A 25187-nucleotide genomic window follows, 5' to 3' on the forward strand; every position below is an offset into this window, starting at 1 on the left:
CCACTGTCAAGCATGGAGGTGGAAATGTTATGTTTTGGGGGTGTTTCTCTGCTAAGGGCACAGGACTACTTCACCGCATCAATGGGAGAATGGATGGGGCCATGTACCGTACAATTCTGAGTGACAACCTCCTTCCCTCCGCCAGGGCCTTAAAAATGGGTCGTGGCTGGGTCTTCCAGCACGACAATGACCCAAAACATACAGCCAAGGCAACAAAGGAGTGGCTCAGGAAGAAGCACATTAGGGTCATGGAGTGGCCTAGCCAGTCACCAGACCTTAATCCCATTGAAAACTTATGGAGGGAGCTGAAGCTGCGAGTTGCCAAGTGACAGCCCAGAACTCTTAATGATTTAGAGATGATCTGCAAAGAGGAGTGGACCAAAATTCCTCCTGACGTGTGCAAACCTCATCATCAACTACAGAAGACGTCTGACCGCTGTGCTTGCCAACAAGGGTTTTGCCACCAAGTATTAGGTCTTGTTTGCCAGAGGGATTAAATACTTATTTCCCTCTGCAGAATGCAAATAAATTCATATACTTTCCACAATGTGATTTTCCGGATTTAATTTGTGATGTGCTATCTCTCACTGTTACCAATAACCTACCCTTCAATTATGGGCTGCTCATGTCTTTGTCAGTGGGCAAACTTACAAAATCAGCAAGGGATCAAATACTTATTTCCCCCACTGTATGTATATATATATATATATATATATATATATATATAATATGTGGCATTATTCTGTCATATTGCCAGCAAAATCTTTGTAAGAATCCTTTGTTTTGGGACCATTTTAGGGCAAAATCATACTCCAAACAGACGAGACAAGCCGCAAACTCTAACCAGAATAATTATTAGCTTATTAGCTAATCACCTTATTAGCCCTACAATATGATGAATCAACACTTGATGGTCCTAGTTCTCAACCAGGGGGTGAGGGGGGCTATTATTATATGCATACATTCACCTAGCACTTAAAAACAGTAGACAGTAGGCACCAACATTATGCCATATTACATTTAAATGGACCTCGGTAGCGATTCTTTTCACATGAAGAACACAGTCTCATGATTCACTAAATTCATCATCTGTCCCCCCCCCTATACTTTGTTCTGTTTATATTCTGTTAAATTATAAGGGGATACGCTTTATAAATACGATCTTTCCAGGAGGATTCAATCTAGAGATTGATTGGTCCTCACTGTTGTGAAACTCCATAGCTGATTGGCTAGGGCATATCATGTGAGAGTTTTAAAAGATGGCATTGAAAGCATAGGTGGGACCAATAATGAATTTAGTGAATTATGAGGCTGTGCTCCTCTTGTTAAGAGAGTCGCTGCTGAGGTCCATTTAAATATATTACGTTCTAATATTGGTGTTAGTTGTTTTAAAGCGCTGGATGAATGTATGCATATTATAGTTAGCCTATTTCTTTGTATGTGGGTTGCTTGAGAGTTGCCTGAAACTTCAGGTTATGCAGAATTGCACAACAAAGATGATTATTTTATAGGCTTTGGTAGAAAAGGGGCATCCAGTTAAAGCCAACGTGCTGTTTAACATTTTTAGGGTCCTTTAATGATTTTGGCTCAACTTATGTGAGTAATGAGGTTGGGAAAATTCTCAGGATACTTATATGCCTTAGGTATCCCTTTGGTTAAGACCTTGCATTAGAATTTAAACATGTTTTCTGGAATGGTGCTTAAATTATAGAATGTAATACTCGTCCCACTAAGATGAGAAACTTGAACACTTGTTTTTTTTTTTAAATCTAATGATAATGTCAGAGCATTATGTAATTCTCCTGAGTTTATTAGGGAGGTCTGTATTGAGGGGATTTGGATTAGTATATTTTTTTTTATTGAAAAGGTGGGTTAAAAATGTATAAAATTAAACCGTAAAGAGTGGGCCTTTGTAACTCTGATAAGCTCACACCACCTTCCTCTGCTGTATCCAAGTACATGTAACCAGTTCCAGCTATTCTCTCTGGCAAGGATCTATGTTGAGCTTTCTTTTGGATAGAAACTTGATCTACTCTTTTTTGTTTGTGTTTTTATTTTTTTTTTTGGTGGGGGGGTGTTTTAATTTAAAAAGACTTGCATTTTATACTTACGGAAATGTGACCAAAAGCTTCTTGTTCTGGTATGGGCTGGTAGCAAAAACTAGCATAGTTCAAATTATGGTGCAGCAAGGAGTTTTAAAATATTCTTCCTTTGCCTTGAAATCATTCTCAATTTTACATGCACTGATTGTTCAGTAGCACTGTGTGCCCTAGGAATGGGGGCGTTACTGTGAATGCCAAGGCACAGATGTTGCTGGGATGTGTGAGGTACTTGTATGTTGTTCTGTTCCTGGGCACATCAGTTCTATAGACGCTGCCAGCCCCAGTCAAAACCAGGAAAGTCTGAAGAGCTACTTATAGTGCTGTTTGACCAGCTCATTAGTATGTTTATCTACTTAAAGAGGGAAAAAAGGAAGTCATAGGAGTGTGTATGCTACGTAACATACAACTTGTTTTACAAATAAAGCTTTGGAAGTATAACAGATACACTTACTGGATATATTGCTGCAATCTGTGTTCTATAAGCACGTAAAATTTTGTGAGTCTAGCTCTTGTTGTTTTCCAGTGTGAAAAATCGGGGTTTACTTTGAAATCTGCTGCCAGTCTCACAAGTTACACAGGCAGAACCTACTGGGGTTTTTATGAGTTCCTTCAAGGCTAGACCTTACTGAACTGGTAAACCTTTTAATACTTTTCTAAAAGTATTTAAAGACTGTTTACTTTACATTTGTTGTTAAAGATGAGTTGCTTCACTTTTTTTTTTTTTTTTTTTTTTGCTGAGGTTAGAGAAGACTAATGTATTTAAGGTTCCACTTTGGTGGACAGGAGACTATTCTTTGGGGCTCTTATTCTGTCCATGTGTTTAGGACTTGTCAGTCACCTGTGTTCTAGCTAAAAGTTACTCTTATCACCTTTAGTGAAAATGGAATGAGGAAGGTAGAGGTATGCCGCCGTCTCTCATGATGAGATTAATGGTTGGGTGACTAATAGTGGTGTCACAGGAAGGGGGGAATACAGGTTGAACTTTATAACTTAAATAGTTGTTATTTATAACAGGGATCGCCCACAGCTAAAGGCAGAAATCAATCAAGAGATGAAATCATTAAAATTGTTTATTGTGCTGTATAACCTACCAGTTATGTGTCAAAAAAAAAATGCGATAATATAAAATGCAACCTGTTTAAATTTGAACAAACACATCATCGAAATAATATATCAAATCACATGCTTCCAAATCTTACGCCTATGTTTACTAAGGTGCGCTATGGGCGCGTTAGCATTTTTAACATGCCTAAATGATTTATGCAGGTTGAACGCTAACGTGCCCATAGAAATGTATAGGTGTGTTAGCGTTTAACGTGCCTTAAATTTAAAGGTGCGTTGGAAACGCTTAGTAAATATACCCCTTAGTCTAGGTTAAGTTATTTGAATCTTCAACTTTTTTCTGCATATCAAATAATTAGATAGTCACATATTCTTATTGAGAAGTAACCAAGAGGGTAAAACGGAGGTTTAAATAATAAAGCAGTAATGCAAAATTCTCTCTCTTACACAGTGATTTTATTTTTCTCTGTACAGAGATGCTTGAGAGCTTTAATATGGGAATTGATATCAGATATCTACAGTCGAGTCTTTCTAGCCTATGAAATGGAAAAACTGCTCAGATGAACTGTTTGGTTTTGTTTCCACAGTTATGCATCATTGCAGATTGCGGAGAGCTGAAGGATGGTAACGAACGGGTGATGTCACCAGAGGATGGGTCTGGAGACACGCACCCAGACTTTCCTGAAGACTCTGATGTGGAACTGAATGATGTAAGTATGCAGACCTTTGTGATTGGGCAGAACACTTTTTAAACAAATAGGTATCCCAGGATTATTCCTTTTATTTGGAGCCCCAGGAAGCAACACATTATTTCATGGAAGGTCTTTTTCCACTGAACTCAGAACAGGAAAAACCCCATGGATACGGCTGGTCTGGGAACCGCATCCAAAGAGAAGCAAATTGGTTCTAGGAAAATTCATGCTTTTTGAGATTTTTAAGCCCATTTGAGCATTTGCACACACAAGGCATTTCTTTCCCTTTCTGCTTTCCTTCCTGGAGATTCTTGAGTAGGCATAGCAGGAAGTTAAAGAACAGCTGGGACTGTATCAAGCACATGTGTTCTTTCAGCACCAGAAAAGCAACAGCGGGTGAAGCTTCCCCTCTGAAATCAAAACTTTTTCATGCTAATGCTGTTGAGCTGTCACATCTGTTACTTTAAAACACAAATGCTGATGTGTCGTGCATGTGTTTTGTTTTTTTTACTTCATCAAAGTCTTATAGATGTGCTGGTTCATCATTGATGATATGTTGAAAAATCATTTTTATTAAAAGTAAGGAATAGCAGTACAGTGGTGGCATAAGAAAGCACAACTAGAATTAACAATTGCAAAAGTGCAAAACTCAGCCAGATTAAACATTTATGGGCCCTTTTACCACAGTAAAAAGGGTCTTGGCGCGTGCTTATGCATGGGTCATTAATGTGAGCTAAGACCATTTTTACTTCATGGGCAAAATGGCCACATTTCTGGTATTTCTTTTTTCTATTAATTGCCACGTACTTCCATTAGCACGTGAGACCCTACCACAACTTGATTTTGTAGGCTGTAAGGGCTCATGTGCTGATCAGTTAGCGCTCAGCAATGTAGTTGAGCTGATCAGCACAGAACACGCCTACTCTCCGCCTCAGTGCAAAACAAAATCTATTTTTTAGCTTGTGGCTAGTGTGTGCCGATGCCAAAATAACTGCGGGATACCTGCGTGCACCCCACAGTAGGGCATTTTAAGCTGCGGTAAGCATGCAGTGGTTAGCGTAGCTTAGTAAAAGGTCCCCATAATCAAGTCTTTGCTATAGTTAAATACATGATTGCATGAATTTGTCTTAACCTTGTACATAGTAATTACAAACAAAACCCCAACAGTCTCAATCTCCCTCCCTCCCATCCCACCTATCTACCCATCCCAGGGGCATGAAGCTTCCACAGACCCACATATTGTACCTAGGGCATCATGTTTAGTATTCAACTGCGAGCAGCTGGAGCAAGTGTGTTCCAAAAGGGCTGCAACATTCTTTGTAAAGAGATGTCTTTGACTGAAGACATGTCCTGGATCTCCAAGTGCTCCATCCGATATAATAATTTACACCTCCAACGTTCTACGTCTGGATGCCTGGGTTTGTAACATCCATAAGCAATCATTGCCCCGCCCTCGTGTCAAAACGTAATGCCGTAAGAGGGCAGAACAGTGAGAGGGAAGGGAAGCCAGCGCCAGCCAACCAGAGAATGTTCGGGTACAAATTGAGGGGAGGAGAGAATCGTGAGGGGAGGGAGGAAGGGGAGGGCAGAGGAGAATGGATGGGATGGGGAGGACAGTGGTGGAGAGAATCGCGGGACATGGATGGCAGGGCAGGGAAGAGGAGAATCACTGGACATGGAGGGGAGGGAAGAATTGCTGGACATGGAGGCATAGGCGCCGACTCCGTGGGTGCTGTGGATGCTCCAGCACCCCCAACATTTGACCCGCCCAAAGTCCCAGAACGGAAGTTCCCAGCCAGCCCGACCTGCGCTGCCCGCCCTCTTCTCCCAGTCCTTTGCCTGCTCCTCTCCTTCCTGCGTGCCGCCCAGAATTGAAAAGTTCTTATCTCGGGGTCCAGCAGCAGCAGTGAAAGGTGAGCAGGCTCGGTGCTTCAGCTACCTTCTCTTCTCTCTCAGCTCTGCCTCTGGTCCCGCCCTTATTTCCTGTTTCTGCAAGGGTGGGACCAGAGGCAGAGCTGAGAGAGAAGGGAAGGCAGGGTGAAGCACTGAGCCTGCTTGCCCCTTTCCTGCTGCCGTCGGACACCGAGGTAAGAACTTTTAAATTCTGGATGGCACAAAGGAAGGCGAGGGGCAGGCGGAGGACTGGGAGAAGAGGGCGGACAGCGCAGGTTGGGCTGGCACTCGGAGGAGAGAGAGGGAGGGAGGCAGGGGGCCTGGAACTTGGAGGGGACGAGAGGGAGGGAGGGGGGCATGGAACTTGGAGGAGATGGGGGCCTGGAACTCGGAGGGAAGGAGAGGGGGGCCTGGAACTTGGAAGGGAGGAGAGGGAGGCCTGGAACTGGGAGGGGAGGAAAAGGAGGGGGGGGGGCATGGAACTCGGAGCCCGTATGCCATACGTGTTAATGAGCGCCGGGTCAAACTCAGAATGGCCGCAAGGCAGGAACTTGCGCCACAACTGGCCATTGACGTCCAGACTCCTGCGCCACTCAAACTCCATCATAACCAGCAGGGAAGCGGGCAAGCGCGGAACTCTCACCACAACTCGCCTTCTAACGGTTCCCTTAAAAACATAATGACCATTACATGATAACCTTGCTAGCACCCGTTTCATTTGTGTGAGAAATGGGCCTTTTTTTTTACTAGTAATTAATAAATTTATCAAATGGACACTTCCAACAACAATGTAGTATATTGAATTGATATAAAATGTAAGCCACATTGAACTGACAATTTTGGTTGGAAAATGTGGGGTACAAGTGGAGGAGTGGCCTAGTGGTTAGGGTGGTGGACTTTGGTCCTGGGGAACTGAGGAACTGAGTTCGATTCCCACTTCAGGCACAGGCAGCTCCTTGTGACTCTGGGCAAGTCACTTAACCCTCCATTGCCCCAAGTACAAATAAGTATCTGTATATAATATGTAAGCCACATTGAGCCTGCCATGAGTGGGAAAGCGCGGGGTACAAATGTAACAAAAATAAATAAAATAAAATGCAGCAAATAAATAAATACATTAAATAAATAAATGAGAACACCATTGCGAATGCAGAGCATCTTGGAGAAGCCAGTTAATTAAGATAGACTTTTTGGACGTTAACACAGATCTTTTCAGAAAACCCTTTGCTCCTAATGGTACAGGAAAGGAGATTATTAAAGTTATTAAATAATATACAAGGTTCTGATAGTACAAGACACATACTGGCCACTGTAGTAATGATTTGCAATATTGGTAAAACCAAAACATGTGAGCCAGGATGGCCTCACTCTGGTGACATTTAGAACAAAGATCAGTCTGCATTACAAATTTATACTGCATTTCCCAGGGTGTCATGTTTAACAGTACATGACTTGATCTGTTAAGCATGATTTCAGCTGTCCTCGGGGTTTTATTAGATTGAATAGGTAGGGGAGGTTTGTACTGGGATGGGGGGGAAGGGTGGGAAACTTGGGGCATGAAACTGGATTTCTGTTTTTGGGACACTACATTAAGTTATTGCAAGCTGGACACACTATTGGTTTCTTGTTCCCTGTTTAGGCTGTATTTATTTCCATGGCTCTGAGTGAGCTGCCTCCCTATTCTGACTCAGGTGTAGGTTACAAACATGGGGGCCTTTTATTATCCATCACTGTTGTCTACCCTGCAGGAAAAGATTCAATTGGAAAAGAAAGATAAATTTGCTTATATTCAGCTACAACATAACATATCTAGTTTGGAGCCCACGAACTTGCTTACAGATATCCAAAATATTCTCACCACGGTCTTTACCTTTGATTCCCAACTTAAAGTCCCCCTCTCTTACCACCACAAATATCTACAAAGTCTGTCAGTACCTGTTGATTATGATGCTTCAGCATATCATTGCAAAGGCAGTGGGTGGTTTCCTATAATAAAAAAAAGCACAGAAGTGTAAGTGAAGTGTAGCTTTTATAGTGCTGGATCCTACTTTGGACATTTTGGGAAAATGGGGAAGCAGTATACAAATGTGTAAAAAAAAAAAACAAAAACCCCAAACTAAGTAAGAATAAACTAATTTTCAATCTAACCTGATAATTCTCTGTTTTTCATGCTAATGTGAAGGCTTGGTTATTTATGCAAGGTTTTTAGTTTTATCTATCTTTCATTTCTGAGTAACAACAATTGCCATTGTACAACTTTGCAGCAGACATGAAACATGAAAATACCTCTTCCACCCATGCTAATACATCAATAGCCACATGTATTGTAACTGCTCCATTTAACAACCTGGCCTCTGTTGTGCCGTTTTCTTTATTTCTCCCGTGTGTCCCCCTTTTCCTCCAACTCCCCCTCCCTAATCAGATCTTTTTTTTTTCTTCTCCTGTCTTGCAGGTTGATAAAATCATATCTATAGCAGAAGATGTTAAGAATATAGGAAATAATTTTTTCAAATCTCAGAACTGGGAGATGGCGACTAAGAAATACAATAAGGCTTTGAGGTAAAATATTTTAATTCAGATAATATCTTTCAGACAAAAGATGTGCAGAATCAAAATACACAGATTTTTTTTTTCATCTTGGGGAAAGAACATTTGCAATATAAAACACAGAGGGCCTCTTTTACAAAGCCACACTGGTGCGGCAAACGAGAGGAAGCCCATTCAGTTACTACGGACTTCCTCGCATTTGCCATGCACCTTTGTAAAAGAAGCTCAGAATAAGCATAGATGGGCTCATCCAGGTGAGAAGGCAATACAGCTACACTGAGTCAGGGAAGAGAAGGTAAACTTAACTTGCAGCAGCCACAACAAGTGCAAAACTTTTAAAGCACTCTTGTAGGTTTCCTGTCCTTTAGCATGATGGCATTAGAGCAAGGGTAAGGATAAACTGTCCATTATAAAAGAGTTTAACTTCTATTAGTTTAGCAGTGCCCAAACTAGGTCAAACTGGGCTTACTTTACTCCAGTGATGCCGTATGTCAAGACTGTTACTGCAGTCAAGAATGAGCGTTTCACATTTTCCTTCATGGCCTTTGCTCTTCTAGTAAATTACTTCCTCTCCAAGCTGAGCACTTCTCAGCTAAACATGTAACGGACAGTGAGTACTATTTTTAAAAGGGCTTTTTTCCTTTCAGGGTTGAGGGGCACAAATACATTAAACTAGACTTTCTTTTCATCCTGCAACACCAGAAAAGTGGGTTGTTTCCCTTCCTGACCAGCAGATAGAGGTAGAGATACTGATTTCAATCAATGACATCACTGATATATAAGGGCTGGTGCTGGTTTGTAAACCTCAGCTTTTCTGTACCTCAAGAAGATGGTGCAGGTGGGGCTGGTGCAGTAGATAGGCAGTCAATGGTCTGCATCTAGTGAGGTTGAGTCTGACAGGGCCTTGCTCCCAGAGTTCAGGCTATGATCCATACTTCTGGTGAGCCAGGAGACAGTTGGATTTTTTTTCCGGTCTTGAACTTCAGTCTGTGGACTCCAGCTCTGTGTGTGGGCTGGCTTCAGTCCCCATGCAGACCAAGCGGGGTGTGGTGTGATGGGGGTAGCAGAACACTGCAAAGCTACATTATAAACAAAACAAAACAAAATTATACAGAGGAGGTTTCTTAGCAGGGCAATAAAACAAAAAAAAAAAAGTGAGTCCAGTATTTTAGTTCTGCAGTGGTGGTGAATTGCCTGGCAGGAGGAGGAAGACAGACCTGGTCCCAACAAGATCAGTTCGAGTATAGGAGTGGAACAAAGATGGAGTCTGGGACTGACCATGTGCGTGCAGGCAAGTCTTGTGGGAGGCAGCACTTCCCCATAGCAGCTGGCTCCCTCTGCCCTGAGTGTGACACAGTTATACTCTCTACAGGCCCAGGGTGACAGATGACCCGGCAGAAGGTTCTTCCTTATTTTGATCAGACTTGCCACCTTTTCAGTTGGTATCCCAAGTCCCAGTGTCATTGGAAATGATGGCCATCTTGGCGCCAGTGTGCCTATATGCAGTGGACAGTGTAGCTGCAAGCCTTGGCGGTTTTGGCAGTCTCCAGCCACACAGCTAGTGCGCTCTCATGGGCAGTGAACTGGTATCCCTCATCAGAGATTATGTAAGGAGCCTGTTTTAGGATAAGTGTGTGAGGGGCAGGAGTGAGGCCTAGGAAGGGAGGAGGCCTTCTGAATCTGGTGATGCCCCTTGTATCCCATCAAAATTACTAGGTGGGTTGGGGAATACCACTCCTAACCCCTCAGGAGGAGGGGATAGAATCATTGTGGGACTGAGGAGGCCTGGCTTGGGTAGTCGTGGGCAAGGAACCCTTTCTATGGAGCCTCTAGACCACTCCCAAGAAGAGGAGGAGGAGATTGTTGCATAAGGAGGAATTGGGACCCCTCATTGACTCCATAGTGTTAGCCTCAGAGATTTGCTCCTTTGTTGCAAGTGCCTTCAGATGGGAACCCCATCCTGGGTAGGGATGCACGAGCTGCTGAATACCTTTCCTTTTCACTGGACTCTCTACCAGATGCTTCTGACAGATTGGGATTCCCTGGTGGTTATTTTGAAAGGCACCAGGCTCTTGGATCAGCTTTACCCTCTGCTGTGAGATGATCTAAACAAGCTGTTTTTTTCTGCCCGAGGTGGATGCTCCCTTTACAGTGTTAATGAAGAAAATGACGATCCCTGTGGAAGGGGGAGTCAGCTTTAAAAGATCCCATCTACAGGAAAATGGAGCATGTCCTGACACAGGTGCATTTTCTTCCATGGCACTGGTGTCTCAGATTTCAGTGAGCAGGGGTGCAGGCTTTTCTACTTTTGGACCAGCAGTTGCCAGTGTCCCTGAAGATGTCCCGTCTGGAGTTTTGTGCTGTTGCCTTGCCTTAAATTTTGAGGAAGTGTTTGGCTTGGTGGGAGGACCCATCACATCATCTCAAGAGAGTGGCCCTAGAATCCCCAGAATGGGTGTTAGTTACTATGGAAGTCAGCTTAGTGGGCTGGGGAACCTACTGCAAAGGTCGCCCAAAACAGGTTTTGTGGTCTCAGTTCTCTCTTTGTCAACTACAGTTCAAACAATTTTGCCTGTGCTGTTCAATATTTTTATGAGTTCATTGAGTCATATTAAGTTGGGCTTTGATGAATTCTTATTTTCATATTCTGACAATATATTTGTTTTAGTCCCGTGTTTGCCCAGTATAAACCATCAAAAGATTGCAAACCCCATTACTAAGATCCTGGATTGGGTGGCTTCCCAGTTTTTAAAACTAAATACAGTCAAAACAAAGGTATTGTGGTTTAGTACCCACTGTGAGAATATACCTGAAAAAATCTTGAGTGCCAATCACTCTTATTTGATCGTATATCGGGTTTTGGGAATGATTCTGGATTCATCTTAATCCATTGAACCTCAAATAAAAAATGTCTTTTTTTTTCAAACTTAGGGCCCTGTTTACTAAGGTATGCTAGCGTTTTTAGCACGCGCTAATGCTAGAAACACCCATATATTCCTAGTGTTAGTGTGCATTAAAAACATTAGTGCGCCTACAGCAAGGCTTATTAAACTGGGCCCTTAGGCAGTTAAGAGCAGTGTATCATTTCAGTGAAGAACATTTTGTTGTCTTGTTCAGATTATAATTTTGACACAGTTGGATTATTGCAGTTCAGTTTATGCTGAGGTTTTGGTGAATTTGAGCTGTTAGACTGATTTTTAGATTATGTAAGTTTGATCATATTACCCCAATGTTTATAAAACTGCATTGGTTGCTGGTGGAGGCACATATGATTTTTAAAATTCTTAATGGGAGGCTCCTTTCCAGCTAATGAACTTAATCATGTTTTGACAAGTAAGAAGAGCGTGTGTTCAAAAAACTGCTTTACATTAGTCTTTCCACCTTGTACACTTTAAGAGAATGTTGAATAGTTCTTTTACTCGTGTAGCAGTTCATTATTGGAATATGATTCCAATATATTTTAGACAACTACCAACTTATACTATGTTTTGTAGACATCTGAAAGCTTTTTTATTTCAAAAATATTTGAAAGAGCCTTAGAGCATACATTTTTAACTTCAAATGTCTTTTTGGCTGTGCGCTATGTTTTAACATGTCAATAGCACAAAACCCAGCTCCCTATCATATCATTTATTTTCACAATCTTTAGTAGAAAATTGTTATTGGATCAGTCAGAGCCGCATTCTGCCACCACATTGGCATTATACTTTAGCCAAACCATTGGTCTGGGTGGGCATGTAATCATCATTGATCCAACTTTTGCAATTTAGTATACTTTTTTGTGTAATTTTTTTTTATATATATTATGCTCAATTTCCTAAATGTGTCATGTTTTTAATACTTTGTTAGCTGCATTGAACCAGTTTGTGACTAAGCGGTTTATATGCTCTATGATTGTGATTTTTTTTTATTGCATGGAGTTGTGTGTAACAAAATAGCATGGGCATTTCTTTAGTGATGCCAATCAGTGGGCCTGGGTATTTTTCCATTTGAAATACATGGATATACAGATGCAGTTAAGAGCCATTTGAGTTGTGTTCAGACAGTTCCTCTCTATTATCAAGGGAAGGCAGTGAAGGTGCTGTCAAAATATGACAGGGGGGGGGGGGGGGAACACCAGGAATGTGGTGGTGGCCTTGGAAGCCAGATGGCTGTGCATCTCAGTTGTTCATATACCCTGGACAGAGAATGCAGGTAGACTTCCTCAGTCACATGATGCTGGATCCAGGGGAGTGGGAATTGAGCTCTCAAGCCTTTCAAATGCTGGCGACCTGTTGCGATTGCCTTGGCTATGATCTGATGGCCTCCATGTTTTTTTCGTTTCTCTGGAAGGTAGCTTTGCCATTTCACATTAAGCAGGCAGTTGCTTTCTCAGCTTTCTCGGAAATGCAGGAGGCAGCTCATCCTAACGGACGGAGGAGTGGCCTAGTGGTTAGGGTGGTGGACTTTGGTCCTGGGGAACTGAGTTTGATTCCCACTTCAGGCACAGGCAGCTCTTTGTGACTCTGGGCAAGTCACTTAACCCTCCATTGCCCCACGTAAGCCGCATTGAGCCTGCCATGAGTGGGAAAGCGCAGGGTACAAATGTAACAAAAAATAAAAAAAAATAAAATCCTCACAAAGCTTGCAAGTTGGATGTTCGCAGGGTTTTACTGTGTTATCTAAAGGTCACCAGTTTGTTTCATAGGTTGGATGGGCTTTTTCATGATCAGTGGAACAGACGGGTAGCTTCTAAGTCAAACATTGTGCATAGCATAAAGGCAGAAATTGAGTTGGCTGACATTCTGAAAGGTAAAGTACTGCTGAGTGGGCTTTGTACCCATTTTGTTTGAGCCCAGGCTATATCTTGGGCAGAGAAGTAAGTGGTTACTTTAGAGGTTATTTGAAGGGTGGGGGCATGGTTGTCATTGCACACTTTAAGTACTACAGATTTGATATCCTAGCCAAAGGAGACACTGCCTTTGGTAGGGCAGTATTTCAGAGGGCCTCATTTTCTCCCACCCATTAGGGTACTACTTTTGTATATCCCACTTGTCTGGACTGGTGTGGCAGGATGAAAAGGAAGGTGAAATTTATTCATGCCTGTTCATTTCCTTTCCTGGAATTGTGCCACACCTGTACAAGGCCTACCCTGGATACTGAGGAATAAGAGTTTTCGGGTTGTTGTCACTTTGCCTTATAAATTATTGAGTTGTAGCAGTGGATTATGTATATAGTTCTTCAATATGTCAAGTATTGGTTTCTGCAATGGTTGCACTTGGGTCATTGTTTTTGAATCTGCTTTGGTAATTTACATAATGAAGTTTACAAGCCAGCACCATCCTTTTATACAGGTGGTATCACTGATAGAAATGAGTGTCAGGAGGGACACAGCCCATTTGAAAGAAAATTAACACATGAATATATTTCACATTTAAGTACAGTCTTGCTGTAGAAGTCAGAGCTGGTATTACTTACAGTGTTTTGTAAAAATGTCATACCTTTATACTTCTTTCACATTCTGCTGTTCTTAAATACAATTTAGAATGTGTTAGAGTATACACTACATTTTCAATGTAAAAGAACAATCTTAGTGGTGGTTAAATTAGAAATATTCAAAAAGTACTCCTTTTTTTTTTTTTTTTTAAGAATAAGAAACCAGTCTTCATTGTAGAAGGCTTTACACTTGAATACTTATTGGTAGACCCTTTTGAGCAATAATAGATGCAAGTCAGTTAGGATAAGTGTCTTATCAACTTCTCACAAAAAAGTGATGTAGTTTTTGGCCATTCTCCTTGCCAGAATAGCTCAAGCTGTTTCAGGTAGGCAGGAGAGCACCTGTGGACTGCGGTATTCTGTTAGATTCAGGTCTGTGCTTTTTGCAACCGGAGGACATATACTTCCTGCTGATCCCTCCATTGCTGTTTTTGCTGTGTGTTTAGGATCATTGTCCTACAGAAAGGTGAATAATCTCATTTGCAGGTCTATGATATACTGGAATAGGCTTTCCTCAAGGATCTGCCTTGACTTTGTACCATCCATTTTTCAGTCAAGTCTTCACAAGCCTCCCAGTCCCTGATTCTTTAAAATATCTACCTAACATTGGCGTCCTTTTACAAAGGTGGAGTAGCGTTTTCAGTGCATGCTGTAATGATTAGAGCGTGCTAAATGCTAGAGCTGCCCATAGGACTATATGGGTGGGTCTGGCGTTTAGCGCATGCTTATTTTTAGCACGTGCCTTTGCAAAAATACCAGATAATGCTTTACTAAGGTATAGTGTTAGAGTGAGGTGGTGGTTTATGCCACACATTGTTTAGCACTGCAATTACAGCGTTCCACTTTGGTCTTATCAGAGCACAAAACCTTCTCCCACTTATGTGAACTGTCCTCTTTCTTTGCAAGAGTGTGGCACATCATATGGCTTTTCTTCAGCACCGGCTTCTTGCCATTCTTCAATTTAGCCATCTTTGGAATAATCCCTGTCTTGGTCAGAGACCGCTTTATTTATTTATTTTTTTTTTTTAAAGCAGTGCTCTTAACCTATTTTTCAAACTGACATGCCTGACAGATGATCATGTGTATGACATTCTACATAACATTACAATCTGTGGCTGAACTAAAAAAAAAAAATTAAGTATTTTCAGGTAAGTATTCAAAAAGGCTCATAGGCTTACTGGCAGCTGGTAAACATACATGTCCATTGGCTGCCAATTTTCAAAGGCACTGTACAAACCATATTGGCAAAAATTCGCTGTAACTGCTTTGGCACTGTCCGTATGGTGTCTGGATGTATTTAGACCAAAACATATGACGGTGACAGCCAACTTTATGTACAGTGGTGATATTCAGCTGATGTAGCTAAACAGTTTCGTTTAAGCCTGTGTATTACATGTATATCTAGTACTGCTGAATATACTTATGTTTTAATAGGGCTGTGTTAAAATTTTTAATCACGCTCAATTGCATGATTAAAGACAGGGGCATAGCCAACAGTCCATTTTTTTGGAGGGGGGGATGTATTTTTTTCTCCCTCCCCGTGTTATTTAACATACATTTGCTGCCAGGGTTATGTACAGTCCCGCCAGCTGAAGAAATTCTCTCCTCATGCTGCCTCAGAAGTGAGGAAGTTGGCAATTTCCCTCCAGTTGCTGACACCAGCACTCTCTGAGCATGCTCAGTTTGAGGAGTGTCAGCAACTGGAGGCAAGCTGCCACCTTCCTCACTCCTGAGGCAGCATGAGGAGGAAGGAAGTGGCTCGGCCAGAGAAGGGATGTGGCTCAGGCAGTCAATTTCTTTTGATGGCAGGTCTTCTGCATCCCCATCAGCCACTCAATTGGTGCTGTAGCTTTGGAGGGGTCTTGAGCTCAAACTAGGGGCCCACGCCTCCAGGGGCCAATTGTGGTTAACATCACTGATTAAACGACCAATATCTCCCTTCCTTCCAACCCCAGATCCAACTCTCCTCTCTCTCCCCTTCCACTCTCAGGTCCATTATCTCTCTCTCTCCACCTGCAAGTTATCTCTTTCCCTCTCTCCCTCCCCTCCTCCTGTAGTGCCGCAGAGCTCTCTCAATTCCCTCCCTCCCCCACCCCGTGTGTACCTTAAAATCAAGTCTTCTCTGTGTCCTCAGCAGCAGTTGCAATACTCATATACTGCCTGGGGCCTTCCCTCTAACCTGTCCTGCCCCTTTTGATGCAACTTCCTGTTTCGCAAAGGTGGGATGGGTCAGAAGGTAAGCTGCAGGCAGCATACGAGTATCACTGCCAGGGACAAAGACTTGATATACCCTGAGGGGGTGGAGATTGGGTAGAATTCTGTGGAACTGTAGGCGGGGAGAGCTGCTAGACTGTGCACTGGGGGTGGGAGACAAATGCTATGCAGCATGGTTAATTATTAGCCACAATTAATGTTTTTTAATCATGACTAATAAATAACATGTTAATCGCGATTAACGTGCAGCTCTAGTTTTTTAACATTGAGGTTGAATATTGACTCATTATTAAAAATATTTTCTTTCCCCTGCATCATTGTTAACAAATTTGATGATGCTTAAAGGACTCTTTCTATTTTTTATTGCCATTTTAGCTTCCTGTGACCTTTCATTAAATATGTTTAAGGATGGCTATGTGTTTTCATAGCATGAAGAATATACTGTGTAACAAAATGCTAAATCCTTAGGGGACAGACAGGGTGGTGGTTGGAACCAGGTTTATTTATTTATTTATTACATTTGTACCCCACATTTTCCCACCTATTTGCAGGTTGAGAGGTTGTATGTATAAATCTAGTGTTGGGTGACGCTGATGTTCATTTCAGGATGAGGTTATGCTCAGCTACCGAACAGGTAGAGAACAGCAGCACAAACTGGAAGGGCCAGTTGGTCTTTTATCTGGCGTTTCCTGGGTGAGTGCTGCCAGTCCAGCAATATTATTACAGTAAAGACAATAAGCCAGCCCTGTGAATTGTCTCTGCACAGTCCTACCAATTCTGTCAACTAGAGTTCAATTTTTATTGCACAGAGTTGTTTGTAATAAAATAGCAACACGGGCATTTCTTCAGTGATAAGTCAGTGGGCTTGGGTATATCATCATTAGAATACAGAATGTAGTGTTTTTCTGTTTCAGATTGTTAATTTTAGGCTCACTTAATTTTATCTTTTTCGAAGCAGAATTGCAAAAATCCCAATAATTCATCTTAGCATTCTCTTGATTAAGTACTTGTGTATTTGTACAGGTATGTGGAGAGTTCTAAAGATGTGACAGGAGATGACAATATATCAAAACTGAATCCAATTGCATTAAGCTGCAACCTCAACATTGCAGCTTGTAAGCTGAAGCAGTCTGACTGGCGAGCAGCCATTGAAAGCTGCACAGAGGTATGTTGAAATGCTTAGAGCCTGATGTAAGTATTTTGCAAGAAAACACACTTACTGCTGCAGGAAATTAGGCTAGTGAATATTTTCACAACTTGGAAATGTACTAAAGTCTGGCTTTTGATGCACTCAGGGAATTGGGAAGATATGGGTGATTGAGGGGGGGGGCTTATAGTTATTGTGGGTAGGATGTGATTGAAGAGATATATATTGTATTACTGCTGATTTAATCATAAGTTACTTTGAGCCGTACAGTCTTAGCAGCTGACATCTAATAAATGAAATGGTTCCTTTAGCCCACGGATTCCATTTTACTGCAACACAAGGAAAGATGAGAGAAAAAAAAATCTACGGAATCGGTTTTTAAATGACAGATTTTGTGCAAAAAGTTTGTCACACCATAATGTAGTTCAGATAATAACAGAACCTGTCTCATTTTTTGATTTTCACTGGATAAGTTTTAATCAAAAAAGGCTTTGGGCCCTGTTTACTAAGCCGTGCGCTAAAAATTAGCACACGCCAATGCTAGACTTATCCATATATTCCTATGGGTGTCTTTAGCGTTAGTGTACGCTAAAATGTTAGTGCACCTAATGTACGGCTTAGTAAACAGGGCCCTTTATTTTGGAAGGTTTGGTATAACAGAGTTGAAATTCTCATTCCTGTCAATCTGCCAAAGTTCTGAAAAATCAGTTTTTGAACTAGACAACAAAAATTACAATAATTCCTATTTATGACATTTAAACCCCACATTTTCCCCACACAATTTTGAGTTCAAAATGGCTAATAAGCTACAAGGAGACATTACAAAATATTAAATAAAAATCACATACATATCAAAGGAAAGAATCATAAATACAGATATAATGGGGGAGGGGAGGGAACTAGGCACCAGCATCAATTAACAGAAATGTTTTTGAAAAAGAAGGATTTCAAAAACAAGTGATCATACTGCGATCTAATGGATGTTGGCAAGGAATTTCACCACTTTGTACCTTGGTAAAAAAAAAAAGTAGTAGAATAAATTAACTTGTAGACTACTTTCTTTCAGGTAGGAAGATGAAGACGCAGGTAGTCTCTCACACCAAAGGCTGCATTGCGAGAAGGCAAAGTAACAAGGGGCAGCATATAATCAGAGACAGTACCATATAAAGTCTGAAATATGAGAGCACAGAGCTGGAAAACAACCCTGGCCTTACTAGGAAGCCAGTGCAATCATATCAGCAGTGGAGTAGCCCTTCCAAAGCGTAACACATGCAGGACCAACCTGGCCGTGGTGTTCTGGGCCATTTGAAGCTTCCTTAAAACACATGCTTTGCAACCAGCGTAGATAGAATTACGATAATCAAATTGGGACTAGAGACTGGACAAGGAGCCTGAATAATATCTATTGAAAAACAGGGCCTAATTCGCTTCAGCTTCCAGAGTACCTTAAAAGGTTTACTCCCCTGTTTACCAAGCCGCACAGCAATGCTGACAGGGCCCATTCAGAGTGAATCAGCTGTGTTGGCATTAGCGCACTGGCAGGCTTAGTAAACAGGGGGGGTTAGTGACTATGGAGAACACCTGAGATTCAAGGGTTAAGCACCGATTAACCCCCCCTAATATTTTAAGATTGGTTTCCAAGGGCTAAGTAATGCAGTCAGTGCTAAAATTGCTGCAGGTATCAGTCAAATGGACTGGTTAATACCAAAAATGTAGTCTTATCCCGTTTAATTTTAGCCTAAATTCAGAGGACCAGGAATCCATTACATCAAGGCCTGATTTAATTTTATGGAGATGTCCACGGATTCCACCTGGAAAGGGGATGTAAATAGTGACATCAGCGATCCTGTCTCCCCTGTGCTGGAACTTTTAGCTCTCCTGAGCATGAGAAGGAGTTCTGAGCCTCCCATGGGTCCTATTCTCTCGTCAGTGTTTTACTTCTATGCAGACTTGCCATATTCTACTGTCCTCATGGAAACCTCCCCCAACAACAAACCCTTCAAAGGCAAAAACCCAGATGGGTTGTTCAAAAGGTACCAGTGGGTGCAGGGAGCAAAAATCCTGACCCTTTCACTCCCTTTTCCCTGGGACCCAGAATTGGTACTGGCCATAGTAACTGAACTAGCAGTACAAGCATTACAGTCTTCAGTCTGCCAATAAATGAAGCAGAAAAGGTAAGGAACATAACAGGTCCTCTACACAATTTACGCTTTCTTTCTCGCTCTCTTAGGAGAGCTCCATAGACACTGGGGAAAGAGGAGCAGGAAAAGAAAAGCCAAAAACGTAAGCATTATCGAAGCACAGCCCCCACGAGCTGCTAAGAGTACTGAAAGACTAATGACCAAGATACAGGGAAGCATGTTAAACTCCATGCTCCTCATAAGATGACCAGAGGTGCCATGCCCACTTGCCAGTCGCTGCTCATTCAGCCAACAATAGTACTAAATCAGTACTCGAGCTTACGCATCAACTTTTGCAACAGAACACAGCATTCCATTCATAACTTACATTCTGCTATATCTCCACAGAATTCATTACGGATTATAAGAGAAGAAATATCTCAATCAGATGGAATTACAAAACAGCATCCTTAAAAGTAATACAGCCCAAAAATTAAACTGAACCTATATTTGAAAACAGAAAACCCTTCAGCTGTTTTCTACATAAAAAGTAAGATAAAATGGATCTAATCTGGTGAGGAATACCATTCCAAATTTTTCTGCTAAACATTGAAAAGTGTTGCTCAAATAGCTCTTAAGCTTAACACCTTGGGGATTTTTAATTATGTAAAATATTTTCAATATATGAAAGTTAAACTGAGTAAAATAGCCCTTGCTATAACCCCAACATAAGCTGCAACATTCAGTATATCAGGTATTTCATCCTTGCCCAACTCTGAAAATATTGTATATGAAAGACAAATTGATAATTTCCAACTGTTCCACACTCACGTTTGTGTCCATTCAATTTTCTAAATGCAAATTTAAGTGTGATCTTCTCAAAGACAACCTTAGTGAAAGATACATCTTGCCATCACTTTGCTCCCTCAGGGGTCCTTTTTACCAAATGGAGGTAAAAGGTGGCCCACGGTGGCGTTGGCACATAGGATTGCTGCATGCCAAGGTCACCTTTTACTGCCATGGATTAAAGGTACTTTTTGTTAAAGGCCAGTAAATGGCCATTTGCTGAGAGAGCCCTTACCACCTCCTATTCAGGAGCCGGTGAGGGCTCCAGTGCTAGAAAATACAAAAAATGTTTCTAGCGCCAGAAACAGCACGCACCAGAAGTTGGAAGTACCATTAAGCTCCTGAGCGAACCCGGCGGTAGGGCTACTGCTGGGTTTATACACAGGAAATTGGCCCTACCACCGGGTAGTAAAAGGGCCCCTAAATGTCTATATCTGACCTCGGCCTTGGTTTCGCCCATTTACCAGGCTTTTTCAGGAAAAATGACTGTAAAAAAAAATAATGATAACATAAGGTGTAAACTACTTGATTTAACATGCCCTTTTTTAAAAGTTACTTCAGACCTAGCCCGTCTCCACCATGCTCCACAAAATGACAACCAACCTAAAGATGACTATGCATGCACGTTCCATCTGATGTTATTTTGCATCACTGAGAGGGGGCTAATACATTCCACTCAGTATCTTGTTTCAAACATTTTGGACTCCCATTGAAAAATGAACTGTTTAATGCTGCAATACTCATTTGAGATAAAGCCTCTCCCCAAATTAAGTCTCATTTCTATTATAACTCTGCCACCACGTAAAGCACCTGCTGCCAATGTGATACTAAAGGTGTGTGTTTCTTTACACACACCTTTAGTGTGAAATTGCAGAACAATGCTCAATTATACGTTACATTAACTGGACATGTTTTCCAATTAGAGCTGTACTGAATAACATATTTTACTATTCAGCCGAATACGAATAATGAAAAAGATTCGGCTGAATATACCAAATACAAATAATGGACACTGAGCTTTAACATAACAAAGAATGAGGTGTTTATTTCAGTAGGATTTAGCCCAGTAGAGCCCCGGATAATTTGTATTTGAATTTAAATCACTATTTCGCCAACTACGAATAACGCATAAGTACATAAGTATTGCCATACTGGGAAAGACCAAAGGTCCATCGAGCCCAGCATCCTGTTTCCAACAGTGGCCAATCCAGGTCACAAATACCCGGCAAGATCCCAAAAATGTACAAAACATTTTATACTGCTTATCCCAGAAATCGTGGATTTTCCCCAAGTCCATTTAATAACTGTCTATGGACTTTTCCTTTAGGAAGCCGTCCAAACCTTTTTGAAACTCCGCTAAGCTAACTGCCTTTTCCACATTCTCTGGCAACAAATTCCAGAGTTTAATTACACATTGAGTGAAGAAACATTTTCTCCGATTCATTTTAAATTTACTACATTGTAGCTTCATCACATGCCCCCTAGTCCTAGTATTTTTGGAAAGTGTGAACAGACGCTTCACATCTACCCGTTCAACTCCACTCATTATTTTATAGACCTCTATCATATCTCCCCTCAGCCGCCTTTTCTCCAAGCTGAAGAGCCCTAGCTGCTTTAGCCTTTCCTCATAGGGAAGCCATCCCCTCCCCTTTATCATTTTTGTCACCCTTCTCTGCACCTTTTCTAATTCTACTGTATCTTTTTTGAGATGCGGCGACCAGAATTGAACACAATATTTGAGGTGCGGTCGCACCATGGAGCGATACAAAGGCATTATAACATTCTCATTTTTGTTTTCCATTCCTTTCCTAATAATACCTAACATTCTATTTGCTTTCTTAGCCGCAGCAGCACACTGAGCAGAAGGTTTCAACGTATCATTGACTACGACACCTAGATTCCTTTCTTGGTCCGTGACTCCTAACATGGAATCTTGCATGAACCTTGCATGACGCAGTTGAAGCTGAATCAAATATGAATATTTGGTATTGCCCAATATACACTTTTTTTTTTTTAAACATCACAGCATAGGTTTACTCTTGAGGATGCACAATATATTCTTCATGAAGGCCTTTTACTAAATGCTAAGAAGCTTTAAGTAAAAGGGTCCCAGAATCCAATACACTCATTTTCTGCTGAATTACACTGAACAAGTGTACTAAAAAAAAGCTATTCATTGAAAAACAAATCATGGTATTTCCATAACTTCTGGATGATCTCATTAACCTCTCCCAATAATGCAGTACAATTTGATGACTGCTTGTGATAAATATGGTAATATACAAATTAAGTCATGAATCAGATTGTGTGTGTCACAAATCCAATATTACCTCTCTTACATGTGCTGCATGTTTAACAGTACACTGGTTACAGTTTTTGGATACAATTAGGAACTTAGCACTACACCTTCTCTATTGCCTGGTATTACTCCTGCGCAGACAGACAATTGTATCATGAACCTATTGTGTCCTTTCAATTTTGGATTCAGAACCTGTCCTAGGCTCTGACATTTTCTATTGGAGTGTTCTAGATCCAGATTTTGTTCCACTTGAGTCCTCTTTTGAAAAAGAATGAATACTTTGCAGAGAAGTAGGCCCTATATATGGATCTTTTCCCTGAGGTTTGTGCAGTCTGGTAAAAAAAAAAAAAAAAAGAACTAAAACTACACTCTATCTTTTGGCTTTGAAGTTTATAGAAGCTTCAAAGACCATAGAGATGGTCCCTGTTAGTGGCTGCCTTAAAGAGCAACAACATTAAGATGTGACCTGTTTCCAAAGACATGTAAAATACTGAAACCAGGTCCAATTCTCTCACTCTTCAGCGGTAGACAAGCCAGCAAGGAACAAGGTGCAGGGAGATCTTTGAATGGGCTGTGTTGGCAGTGCCGCATGGCTTTTTTAAACACGGTGGTACATTTTGATAGTATGACTATTAGACTGGCATCTCATTACACTTTTTTGGGGGGGGATGTCGCAAAATTGTCATAACATTCAAGTAAAAAAAAAAATGCCACTTATCTACAGATGAAATGTGCGATGCTATTTCCAAGCACACTTATCAGTTTGAAGCGGTCAGGAACCAAATGTATCTAACAGCTACAAAACTTATTATAAAAGATAGAATTGAAAATCATTTAGAAATTGGGCACTTTGACTCACATTGCCACAGTAATGATTCATGTACCTCGGTCAGCTCAGATATGGCCTTACTGTTCTCCATACACTTTCAGGCTCATTTTCGAAAGAGAAGGATGCCCGTCTTTTGACACAAATCGGAAGATGGGCATCCTTCTCACAGGGTCGCCCAAATCAGCATACTCGAAAGCCGATTTTGGGCGTCCCCAACTGCTTTCTGTTGCGGGGATGACCAACATTCACAGGGGCATGGCGGAGGTGTAGCGAAGGCAGGACTTGGGCGTGCCTAACACATGGATGTCCTCAACACATAATGGAAAAAAAAGGGCATCCCTCATGAGTACTTGGACGACTACCTGGTCCTGCTTTTCTTACAACCAAGCCACAAAAAGGTGCCCGAACTGACCAGATGACCATGGGAGAGAATCGGGGATCACTTAACTCTCCCAGTGGTCACTAACCCCCTCCCACCCTCAAAAAACATCTTTAAAAATATTTTGTGCCAGCTTCAAATGTCATACTCAGGTCCATCACAGCAGTATAAAGGTCCCTGGAGCAGTTTTAGTGGGTGCAGTGTGCAGGTGGACCTAGGCCTTCTCTCCCCCCCACCTGTTACACTTGTGGTGGTAAATGTGAGCCCGCCAAAACCCACTGTACCCACATCTAGGTGCCCCCCTTCACCTGTAAGGGCTATGGTAGTGATGTACAGTTGTGGGTAGTGGATTTTGGGGGCTCAGCATACAAAGTAAGGGAGCTATGTACCTGGGAGCAATTTATGAAGTCCACTGCAGTGCCCCCTAGGGTGCCCCGGCATGTCAGAGGGACCAGTGCACTACGAATGCTGGCTCCTCCCATGACCAAAAGGGCTTGCATTTGGTCTTTTCTGAGATGGGCATCCTCGGTTTCCATTATCGCCGAAAATCAGAAATGATCAAGTCTAGGGATGACCATTTCTAAGGATGACCTAAATGTCAAGATTTGGGCCTCCCTGACCTTATCGAAACGAAAGATGTCCATCTTGTTTCGATAATACGGGTTTCCCTGCCCCTCCACCGGGACGTTTTGCGTTGACGTCCTCAGCAAAACTTGGGTGTCCCTTTTGATTATGATCCTCTTTCTTTTCCTTCTATGGGGAATCTAACGATTTCACGTGATCAAACTTTGTGTTCTGTAAACGCTGACATTTCTATTTTCTCTAAACATAATAATTTAATTAAAATTCAAAAACATTACTGAAATAAGCAAAGAGGCCCTAAGACTAATAAAGAAATCACAGGTTAGTACAGAATACTTGAAATGATTGTATGCCATTCAGGCCATTCTGTTGTACTGCTTATAATTCATATATCCAAAACTGTTCTCTCATGTTCTCTCACTGTTTTCTGTCCCTCCCAATTTGGACATATGTTCTATGGGAAAATGTGTGATTACACTATGTTCTGTGTTGGATCATGATGACAGCCTACCATGAGGTGTCAAATCGGAGCTATATAAGCTACTGTACTTTGTCTGCTTTATTGGACACCATTGGTAAATCAGGTACCTGGTCTTTGCTTCATGCATGTACAGTGCATTATTGCTTGGAGTATTTACAGTAACAGTACAGTTGATCAAGCAGTGCTGCCCAGTCTGTCTGGCTGATATTACAACTCTTGCACATTTTTCATATGCAGGCTGCTCCAGAAGAATAGCCAATACATAAAAACATGAGCAGCCCCAAGTGTGGGAGTAGTTTGTGTGTGTGCCTGACTCTATATTGCTTCTGAACAAGAATATAAGCATTGCTATACTGGGACAGACCGAAGGTCCATTAAGCCCAGTATCCTGTTTCCAACAGTGGCCAATGCAGGTCACAAGTACCTGGCAAGATCCCAAAAGAGTAAAACCAATTTTATTCTGCGTATCCTAGAAATAAGCAATGGATTTTACCCGAAGTCCATCTTAATAATGGCTTA

General features: G+C 41.6%; 1 protein-coding gene across 1 annotated transcript in view; it reads left to right on the forward strand.

The window, feature by feature from the left end:
- LOC115462216 (peptidyl-prolyl cis-trans isomerase D-like) overlaps positions 1-25187 on the forward strand; it is a 30259-nt gene that overhangs the window by 2714 nt on the left and 2358 nt on the right. The window contains exons 3-5 of the mRNA XM_030192227.1: positions 3752-3874; positions 8202-8308; positions 17009-17150. Of these exons, the coding sequence (XP_030048087.1) occupies positions 3752-3874; positions 8202-8308; positions 17009-17150 (372 nt within the window). The remainder of the gene's footprint in view (positions 1-3751; positions 3875-8201; positions 8309-17008; positions 17151-25187) is intronic.

The sequence above is a fragment of the Microcaecilia unicolor genome, chromosome 2 (genome assembly GCF_901765095.1).
Source record: "Microcaecilia unicolor chromosome 2, aMicUni1.1, whole genome shotgun sequence".
NCBI lineage: Eukaryota > Metazoa > Chordata > Amphibia > Gymnophiona > Siphonopidae > Microcaecilia > Microcaecilia unicolor.